The 11020-nt window shown below is 40.4% G+C and overlaps 2 protein-coding genes across 2 annotated transcripts; both read right to left on the bottom strand.

Moving 5' to 3' along the window:
- Nucleotides 1-287: 287 nt before the first annotated feature.
- LOC106174603 (uncharacterized) lies at nt 288-5978 on the bottom strand. Its single transcript, XM_013556235.2, has 2 exons — nt 5789-5978; nt 288-4649 (listed from the first exon to the last, which is right to left on the bottom strand). The coding sequence occupies exon 2, from the start codon at nt 4598-4600 to the stop codon at nt 2096-2098; it is 2505 nt and encodes an 834-aa protein (XP_013411689.2). The 5' UTR covers nt 4601-4649; nt 5789-5978; the 3' UTR covers nt 288-2095.
- Nucleotides 5979-7190: 1212 nt separating this feature from the next.
- LOC147763117 (uncharacterized) lies at nt 7191-10905 on the bottom strand. Its single transcript, XM_087008888.1, has 2 exons — nt 10719-10905; nt 7191-10247 (listed from the first exon to the last, which is right to left on the bottom strand). The coding sequence occupies exon 2, from the start codon at nt 10213-10215 to the stop codon at nt 7684-7686; it is 2532 nt and encodes an 843-aa protein (XP_086865014.1). The 5' UTR covers nt 10216-10247; nt 10719-10905; the 3' UTR covers nt 7191-7683.
- Nucleotides 10906-11020: the final 115 nt, after the last annotated feature.

Genomic DNA, 11020 nt, shown 5'->3' with positions numbered 1-11020 from the left:
TACCGTCAAACCTTTTTACTATGTTAATAATTTGGGTAGGCCTACAACTGACCGATAATTTTACTTGGATCGACCAACATAGGCCTACATAACTGACATAACATAAAGTTGAGAGATGGGTTGAGTCCACCTTTCGAACCTTTCGGTCAGACATTTGTAGGCCTACTATAAAATGTAGCGTTTGACCCCTTTAACAATCCTACTACTACTAGTTTTCGTTCTCACCCACTCACCAGGAGTACTACATGTCTATTGTCACCACGAGTCTCGATACTTTGTTCGTGTACCTACCGTTTAATTAAAGTTGACGTGTTAAGGTTTGAGTTCACGTTCAGTGTGTAACGTCTACGATCCCCTACTACACCTAATCATGGCTTCTGTGAGACTGCAGCGCATAATACTGACCTACTTCCGAAAAGTAACGATAACAGTGTACAAAGTTTGCATTGCACACTAAAATAGGTCATTTACACAGAAATAGACTTAGGGAATTTTGTTTTGGTTTGTGCGTCCTCTTGAAGTGGATGCTTTCGTGTTTGCAATGGTCTCCTGATTATTACGGCACAACCAATGTAGGGTCTATATGAAGTAGAGTGATACTTTTATTCATCATATTTATTCATTTTCTGTGAAATCTCTAAAGGCTATCAAATTCCGTTTAAACTTATCTCTAATTTAACATGACAGCGCAGGGCCTGACAGGATAATAATATTTTATTTACTGCCTTACATACATTCTTTTGGGTAATAAATAAATCTTCAGTGTTCAGTGACTATATATTAATATTTTATGTTATCTTACGGGTGACGTCATAATTGCGATTTTGAGAATAAAAAAAAAACTGAAAACCCGTTTTTTTTTTTCAAATTTCTCTTTTTTCCTGAGCACCCACGATCACCGTTCAAACGCAAATTTAATGACACCATTTATTACTCCAAAACCCTGCCAGCGATTTTTCTTAAAAGGCTTAGTTCATATCGTTGATAAAGCCAAATAATCCCTTCGTTTAATGAAAATCTGTAATTAGTGACTGATTCCTCCATAACAAAAACGACGGCACCTGTAGCTCACACGTTCATGGTCCAATCTGTCAATTTTCATGACAAAATCTTTCTTAGGGATGAAGATACGCCCCTATGTGATTGCTACCTCACCTCAAAATAGAAAGGTGTTGAAGTGATGATTGAAGCTTTGAGTTGCCTATACTTATACATTGCAACGAAAAAAATATTAACGCCTATATTTTATATTTTCAAGGTTTTTTATTGTTTTAAATCAGCACAAAGATAGAGGTATTATTAAATAATGAGATGCATGAAAATACTAATTTCCTGTATTTGGATAACAAAGGGTAACAAAAACCTTAACCAGTTTGCTGGAAGGCAGTTGTTTTAGCCTGGCGCTGTGTCTCTGTGCCTGTTTTACAACATCATAGTATAGAGTGGGAATCTTGTAAATAAGCAGACTAAACACGTACGTTATTAGGGCACCAGGCCGGTCCGGGGGTGGGGGGGGGGGGGGAGGGGGGTCAAGCTGCCACAGTAAATCAAACAATATATTAAATGGAAAAAATTAACGAAAAATTAATAAAATACTTGAAGGCATATAGAAATGACAAAAAGGTTAGAAAAAGTAGAACACACACAATGTTAAAGTGCATATACATATGTAGCAATATTTTTCACCGTGCATAGGGACCGCTATATCAGTCTCAGTTTATTCGTGGCCAGCAAAGTTACAATGACTTTCAACGTGACCTTGAAGTGTGCTATTTTCAATAATAAATATCATTTTTGCGTTGCCTGTAGGAGCAAACATAATTGTTGGCAAAGGGTTCTCCAAACGCAAACATTACAAAAGGGAACTCATCACTGAACGTGACGCCACACACACAGAAAATCAAGAGCCTGACAGCACACGGAAGTAAATAAATACTTAACGAAGAATTCTCTACATTAAAGTTGCTGCACAGAGTTTGCTAAGCGCTTCTGCACTATCAAAGAATTACGGTACAAAAATGTTTATGTGCACAAAACCATCAGAATGTACATGTACATGTACTTGTGCCTTCAACGTCTTTGTAATAAGTCGTCATCAATACGGGAAGTGGCCTAATAAAAGCCATTCGGGGACTGCATTACTATAGTACACGTCGTCACCCATAAGGTAAAAAGCTGCCCAGTAAAATGGGTCTTTGAAATCTTGTTGGCAGTCTTCCATGGCCTGGCGAAGCGCCGATGACGCAGATTGTCCTGATTTAAAGTTAGAGTAAAATGATGTCATTATTGACACAGTGGCGGCATCTGGTAGCTGCCATAGAGCTACAAGTACTGCGCGTGCGCCAGCAAGGAAGAACGCACGCGCAAGACCGTCGATGCCTTCCCCCGTTACCCTTCCTCTGCCACTATTGCATGCACTCAGTACAACTAGCCCGGCTTTTAGCGTAAGATGTGCTATTTCATCGGCGGTCAGTCTGTAGTGTTTGGGTTGCGCACATTCTTCAAGATCGTCTGAATTCGATGCCAACGCCAAATAACTTTCTGTCCAACATCCATGACACGCAAAGTGTATGGCTTGCGCATCTTTCATCTGTTCCATGACAATGTTCTTTCTTGCCATCTTTCCAACAAGCAATTTGGCGTGTGGAAACAACGCTGCGACATTTTTCGCCTCCCTCTCTGCTCCAGGGAGGAAACAAAGACCTGCTCCTGTAGGGGTAAGAGGATTACCTATCACTAGAAAGGTTTTCTGACTGTCCTCCTTTAATGCTAGACCGCGAAGATGCGACAGAAGTTTAAGAGAAGAGACAACAGAAACTTTCCAAATTCTGCATAGATATTGACCCCAAGAGTTCACAAGAGCAGGGAAAGGGACAAGAAATAATTCCGAGTTCGGGATAATCAAAAGGCGCCACATAGCTCCGTTGCTCTTGTGTTCCTCTCGAATAATACGAGCTTCCTTTTCAATGGGTTCTAATAATATTGTGTAGAGTTCTCGCAAAATGGCGCACGACCCTTGCAAACTGTGTTCACTTCCTCCCTCAATGTCATCTTCTTTTAAGGCGTTTCGATCTCTTACGAATGCGTCCCGGCCCACAATTCCAATTTCACGACTCTTGGATGCAATGGTCATTTGCAGCATCTTGATAGTAGATTGAAGTTTGTGGTAAGAGCAAGGGATGACTTTGGTTAGTATGTTGTTCCTTTTTTCATTATCTCCAGTATGAAAGATCCATACAATAAATCCATTAAAAAGCCTGTTGGAGATATAGGAATACATAATCCCTGTGTCGCAGACCTCTTCAATCACTTTCATCATGCCAAGCGTCGAAACGCTTACTGCAAAGAACTTCAAAATTTGCCGCTTATCAGGGTCGTCTTCAAACCTGGTTTCAATCCAACTTATCAAGGAGTTCGATCTGGTGCTCTCAGCGCAAAAAAGGGCTTCGTCGGCTTCATCCCTGTTGATGTGAATCATCTGAAGAATCTCACTGGCCTCTCTGCTCTGTTCAGAGAAGGCAAGCTTGTGTTTATCACTGGAAAGTCTAATCTGGAGAGACTTTGTAAAAACAGTGGCGCCTTGCAAGTATCCAGTAATTTTCGACACATCTTCTGCTTCTAGTTGGTATCGATGTGTTACGTCAAATTCTTTGAATTCCAAAAACGCGTAGGAGATATTAAGATTGATGTCAAACACTTTCATTTGATAGTTAAGCATTTTGAAGATCTCCACTGCCAGGTCGGCACAACGAAACCCCAAATCCCGACATCCTAATCTGAAGTAAATGATACTCAACAATGCAAAACAGTCTCCCTTCATTGTGTTTGAAACCGCATTGTCCGCCGCTTGGATGCCATTTTGTAGAGCGGTCACATGGTCACACAGGGCTAAATGAATCTGTGCAAGACACAGCCATATAGCAGCCTGCTTTTCTACAGTGATACTGTCCATCTGCGATTGAAGCAAATCCTGTTTTGCAAGATGAAGTTGGCGTTCAGCTGCGGTGCGATTTATGGCAGATTTGGCAACGTGGAGTCGTACTTGTGCACAAAGAAGAGAAATAGTTGAAAAATGTTCCGAGTTCTTTGGGGTACCTTTGAGTATTTTGACGCAATGTTCAATTTGGTGTGAAGCTTTTTCAAGCTCAGTTTCGTTTTGACTCGCGTAGCTTTTAGCCAAAGAACAGTGAGAAACTGCCTGGTAAAACTGGTCATCATTTCTACTTGCTATCTCACCCATTATTTGAAACTTTTGTATTGCGTCTTTGTAGCGTTTTAGCTGAAGATAACAGTTGCCAAAACCGTACAAAATGGAGCATTCCAATTGCGAATGTTTTAGGTCTCTTGCCTTGTCAAGCGCTGATTCAAACCTGTCTAAGCTAAGTTCGTATTCCGTCGCCATAAAATCAATCCGGGCGAGTTTACATAACAACACACTCTCTAACATAGGTGAATTGGAATAAGAACGAAGAAGCCTCTCATATTTCTTTGAGATCGTAGACGTACATCCTTCCTCATAAAACTGCACTGTTGGCTCATGTAGATGATTTGCATCGATGTCTTGGAAAACATGGCTTAACAGGTCCTCCATCAGTTCCATGTTTATCTATGGGTTTTGAGGAAGTATATCCCTTGTGCAGTGTTTCCACCTAAAAAATTAATTATAATTAGTTGCAAAATGTGGATAACGATAAACACGACTTTTTATGAGGCTTTTAAAAAATTAGGACAATGGGTTAAATAGTTAAATCAATGAATAATTTTGAAGTTTTAACAATTACACTTTGACAACGCAAACACTGTGTCATTTAAGCTAAGCTGGCTTCATCTTTAGTAAAGTGATATACTAGAAAGTGTTGCTTTTACTTCTAACTCTGAATGTTAAATTCTTTTCAATGCTGTTGCTGAAACATGTAACAGGCATTCAGGGTGTAAATGCAAACTTACTTATAAAAACTTTTATTTCAGGCTCCCAAACATAAAACAGATTCAATGACCTATCAATATTGTCACAAACACCGTTGATGTAACTGGATGTTTTAAGCCAAGCATTCGCATTTTTGTAGCCTACTGTCAGTCTCGGAACTAGCCCCTGTTCAACATTGAATGTAATATTCTTAGTTGACTACACTAAGTCATAGTCGACCTACAGAAGCCAATTACGCTGTAGCCGACTACGAGTGTTTTTCAAAGCATCAAAAATTCTAGCTTCCTTGTTCCCAAATCTTAGTTGACATACGAAAGTTCACTAGGCTCACGCGCTCGAGAAACTCTTCAAACACAGGAGGTGGAAAAATTCAGAAAAATCCCCCAGACATGGCGTTTTATGGCGTCTTTCGGATATGAGAGACCATTTATCAACAATAAAATCAGACAAAACATGGATAGCTACTGCGGATATACACGCTGTTTCTGTGCGTAGCTTTTTTATTTTGTAGTAATAAAACATATATATACAGTATAGCATAACAAGACCATTTCAATATAGGCCTAGTGCTTAGTATCCGCACACCTAGGGTCGCGATCTTTAACACAAAAATAGAAACTGCCACAAGAGAGCTTGACCGCAACGGTACTTCACTGCACGGACTCCATCTCGCCTCCTGGAGGAACCAAAATATCATTCCTGTGACGACAGATAAACGGCGTAAGCACGACTCAAAGCAAGGCTAAGCACTGTGCTCTGAGTCTGCTTGCAGTTAAAATTAGTAACCGGATGTTAAGGAATCGGAGCAGTCTGTACGGTATTGGGATGGAAAACAAAAAAAATTCATCTTTTAATACTTACATATACAATGCCAGTTACCTAAGGCCACTTCTAAGTGCCCGAACAAACATATATGTTCTAACGCAAGGTACCGGTAGCTAACAAATGAATACTACCTAGGTAATAGGCCTATATACCAGTATACTCTAGTATATGCGTGCCAACCTCACATCCAATATCATTGACCCCATTATGCTAATCGCAGACATACAGGAAGGAAGCAGAGTACATTGATGACGTAAAAGCAAACACTTTTGTTCAGTGATCCAGTTTCTGTTGCTTTTTCAAAGTGCAAGCAAGAAACGGATTTCTTGTGACCTAAAAATGATAAAAAAATTAATAAAATGCTGTGATAAGTTCTATATCAACCCCATCTTCAAAGCGTACGTAGCTTTAGATATAGCTAAAGAGAGCATAGGGGACTCTGTTTATCGGGAATCTAATTTTTAACGTTTATTTGTTATGGAATATCTTGCGTTTATGTCTGACGACACCTTACATCCTTTATGTCTAATTAAATACATCTTCTTCAAATCAAATACGTACGTATCACTCACCAACTGGGAAGGGGCTAAGGGTGCCTTAACAAGTAATCGCACAATATTTCCGTACAAACGATTAGCGAAATACGTCTGTATTTCAGTCACAGATAAATTATACAGCAGAAGCAGAAGCAATTCGCAGAAGCTCTATCAATATGATAACGAAGGCTGTGTGTAGCCGTGGGACTACAATATAAATCGTTATCTTAGGGAACGTTCAGATAAGCCCATCGTACTAGCTGGATCGATCGAACTCTGCGGAAGATTCTTCCTCAGTGCAATCTGTCACTCTTCGTCACACAAGAAAGTTTATTATCCACTAGCCATCAAGGAGGCGTATCAGATTATTAAGCTGAATACACTGAAGCAAGAATCCTTCCCACAGTTGGAGCAATCCAGCTGGTGCGATGTTTGAATCCTAAAGCGCTCTTATTTTCTTATTTTCATGGTTGAAAGCAATAGGAGCCCTCTCGCCAATGAACTTATTTTAGTATGAAACGTCCTAGAAGGTCTCTTGCTGACTACCTTGTACGACACGTTTCTAAATAATCATTTAGCGTTCCATTGTATATCATAAATAGCGTGCAAATTATTCTTGATACTACTTGTACTCTTCCTTCAAGAAATAAATAATATATCGTCAATAAAGCCTCACAGAGGAATATAAACGTGACTCTGCATATCTGGAATATCTGTCATGTAGACCTATATAGCAATTAAGAATAGCTGGTGCCTTCTGCAGAGGCTTTTCGGTAAGTACGGGAATTGCAGGAAGTATGCAAGACAAGACATGCAGAGTTTTTCATTGGAATTGGAATTACTCCTCATGAACTGTTGATATGGCAATTTTGCATTACCGTATATCATGGATAACAATCATCTCTGCTTGTAGAATTTATTACATCTTTAATCGGGTACCACTGACCGACACCGCTTTCCTGGGTAAATGCATTTATAAAGTAGAAAGATGGAAAAAATCACTTAAAAATGCCCTTGTAGTATTCTGAGATAACAATCATTCGCGCAATACTGAAATATCCGCAGAGGATAATTTGACTATTACCTTCCTTAAAATTTATTCATTTATTTATTTATCTATATTTATTTATTTATTTATTTATTTATTTATTTATTTTGCATAAGGCACTTTACAGCTACTAACCTTTCGAAATGTACCGATTGATCTCAACCTCATGCATACAGACTTCGCACATGAGTTACCAGTTGCATTTTTATATATACAGTATTCATTTTATTCATTTGAAGTTCAAGAAAACCACAAGATTCCCTTCACTTTAAAAGAACCCAATTCCATGTGTCTAGTTTTTTTACGCCCAAAGAAATGTATCAGTGTCCATTTTGGTACTACATGTATCAATCGGACTCATACATGTACATCTGAATTTTCTCTGAAACTGCCCCACTGTAATGCACATCAACCCCTATAAGATAAAATGCTGCCCAGTAGAATGGATTTCTCTTCCTCTGACGACCGTCTTCCATGGCCAATCTCAGAGCGGATGACGCTGACTCGCCAGCCTTAAACTTGGAGTAGAATGTCGTCATTATCAGCTCAGTGGCGTCGTCTGGCAGCTGCCAAAGGGCAACAAGCACGGCACGTGCACCTGCTGCAATAAATGACCGCGCTAGGCCTATGATACCCTCTCCTGTTACCTTTCCTCTACCGCTATTGCAAGCACTCAGGACAACTAATCTGGCTGTGAGGGGCAATTGGGCAACTTCGTCAGCAGTCAATCTGTAGTCAGCATTTCTTGGAGTGACGTTCTGAGAATCATAACTGGGGTTATTTGAAGCGAGAGCCAAAAAGTTTTCTGACCATGATCCATGGCATGCAAAATGGATGACTTCTGCTGACACCATTTTTTCCATAACATAGTACTTTCTCGCCGACTTCCCAATTAGCAGCTCAGTATCTGGAAACAGCGCTGCGACGTTCCTCGCCTCCCTCTCGGCCCCAGGGAGCGTGCAAAGCCTCGCCCCTGGTGGAGTTAGGGGGTTACCAATTACCAGGAATCTGCTTGGACCTCTGTTCAACTGGGCAAGGTCATTCAAGTGGGCAAGGAGTTTCAGAGAAGGGGCGACGGTCACGTTTACGAAGTCACACAAATGGTGTCCTTTTTCATTCATTAGAGCTGGGAAGGGTAGAAGGAGAAGATGTGCGTTGGGTATAATCAAAAGTCTTTTATAGATAATTTCAGAGGTGCTACTATACGATCTTAAGACAGGCAATTCATTCTCTATAGGTAAGAATAAAATCCTATACAGTTCTTGCAAGATGTCTGCAGAACCCCTTCGGTAACGCTCTCCAATTTCTAGGTCCTCTTCTTTTAAAGCGTTTCTCTCATCAAATCGTGCATCCCTACTTGCAACCCCAGCTTCACGACTCATTGTGGCAATATTTCTTTGTAGCATCGTTATAGTATCTTCCAAAACTTGGTTAGAGCAAGGGATGACTTTTGTCGAGATGTACTTTGTAAAGTTATGGTAGTCAACTGCTTGATTGGCTTTAAAGATCCAGGCCACAAAGCCTTCAAAGAAACGGTTTCTCATAAAAGAAAAAAATACAGCATTGTCAGAACAAGAACTGACTACTTTGAGCATTCCTGGAGAGGCGATGCTTGACTCCAATAATTGAAGAATGTCAAAATCCGAAGAAGTATCCTTAAACCTTCTCTCCATGCCACTGATCAAAGACATTGTTCGCGTACTCTCAGCACAACCCAAGGCGGTGTTAAGATCATCGATGTTTACGAACATGAGTTGAATGAGCTCACTCAGTTCGTTGCTGAGCTCTGCAAAAGCAAGTTTGTGAACATCGCTTGTAAGTCTCATTTGCAACGTTTTGATGAAGGTCGTAGCTGGCATTACATATCTTGCAGACAATTTGGAAACTTCGTCCATTGTTAGTTGGAACATTTGTGTGGGATCGAAACCCTTGAAACTTAAGTAGGAGTTTACTATCTGCAAGCTAACCTCGAAATCTCTCATGTTGTTATCCGCTCTTCTGAAACTAGCCAGAGCCGCATCACCACATCTGAAACCATTTTCTGAGCTGTTGAGCTTGAAGTGAATAGAACTTAAGACGGCGTTTGACTCTCCAACGGCAGAATAACCCTCAGCCACGTCCAGGGCTTGTTGCGCAAATTTAAGAGCAGTGGTATACGATGACATTAGAGAATAAATTACCGCTTGACAGCTGAATAGCTTCGCGCGATCATTGTTGGTCAAGTGGGTTGATAAATGAGTTTCAAAATCTAAATATTTCCTGGCTGTTTCCAGATGCTGTGCTTGAAGCGCAAGATCGGTACTGCCTTTTGCTAAGTGCAGCCGTCCACGGGCACATAATAACGCCATGATAGGGCGTGATTTGGAGTCATGAGATGTATTTTTTAGTATAATTTCTGCAAAATCTATTTGCTTCGCAGCATTATCTACCCAGTTCAATTTTTCATCGAAATAGTTTTTAGCCAAACAGCAATGTGAGACCACCTGAAATAAATCGTTTCCAAGGACATTAGCTATGTCGCCAAGTGCTTGAAAGCTGCGTGTCGCGTCGGCGTGGCGCTTGAGGCTATTGTAGCAATGACCACAGCCAAACAACACTGCGCATTCAAGATAGGGATTCTGAACTTCTCTCGCCTTCAAGAGAGCATCTTCATACCTGCTCAAACCGAGTTCGAAATCTGCCGAAAAGATGTCTAGAGTCGCAAGTTCATATAAAATCACAACTTCGTCTGAAGGCAATTTGATTCCAGATCGGAGTGCCTCCTCAAAGAGTTTTGAAGCGGACCACATTTCATCGCGTTTCTTGTGATGAAAAGCGGACGCGCAATCGACTTCCATTTCCGGAAACACGTCACTAAATATATCATCTGCCAGATCCATCTTTAATGTTGGTTTGTCAGTTTTATTAGATCCTGTAACAAAATTAGATACACTCATGGTCACATTAAAACCATAACTACACTTTAAGGTATTTAAGCAGTTGATATAATCATCACTTGCTCAAGTATTTAAAAACCGTTAAGAAGTCGAAACAAAGTAATTTAAGTAGTTTGGAACAAGTTAAACCACTAATTATGACGACGTCGACTTAACATAAAACTCGTACGGGGCGGGGGGGGGGGGGGGGGTTAGAGCAGATTTTATGGTGGTCAGCTGTTAACACTGCTTGAAGGCCTACAATACATGCCATCTAAGCAGGTTATCGATACTGCCTGTGGTAGATACTAACTTAAGGAAAAGGAACATACTATACCACTTTATAAAGACCTTTGTTTTCAAAAACCTTTTAGGAGACAACTGCCTCCCCCTCCTAGCAGAATACGGCCCCACAGAGAGAGAGCGAGAGAGAGAGTGAGACAGAGAGAGAGATCAAGCAATCTTACCTTCAGTTTTAAGCTCGTCTCTTTATAATAGTAGCTCCTATCTCTCGCAGTGTATCATGTCTCTTGCATGTGTTGTAAATCTTTAAACAATATACACTATATATTTTCTCGTAAATTGCTAGATGCGTGTAGCTCACCTCCAAACATCCATTTATAATACACATTAAAAGAACTGAAACATGTGGAGCAATGCAGGCGGAGTACCCCTATGACGTGACAGATGAGGACCTACATGTACTTCCCATTTGGCGAAAGCTGATAAAAATGAATGGTGGAGGTGGTTGTGGTGTGTGTGTGTGTGC

This window comes from Lingula anatina, chromosome 3, assembly GCF_051362555.1.
Source record: "Lingula anatina isolate TDL-2025a chromosome 3, LinAna3.0, whole genome shotgun sequence".
Taxonomy (NCBI): Eukaryota; Metazoa; Brachiopoda; class Lingulata; order Lingulida; family Lingulidae; genus Lingula; species Lingula anatina.
Note: the sequence above shows the minus strand (reverse complement) of the source record. Positions and strands in the feature narration are given on the sequence as shown.

Coding starts and splice junctions, on each gene's coding strand:
- LOC106174603 (XM_013556235.2), bottom strand. CDS start 4,600: ATGGAACTGATGGAGGACCTGTTAAGCCATGTTTTCCAAGACATCGAT.
- LOC147763117 (XM_087008888.1), bottom strand. CDS start 10,215: ATGGATCTGGCAGATGATATATTTAGTGACGTGTTTCCGGAAATGGAA.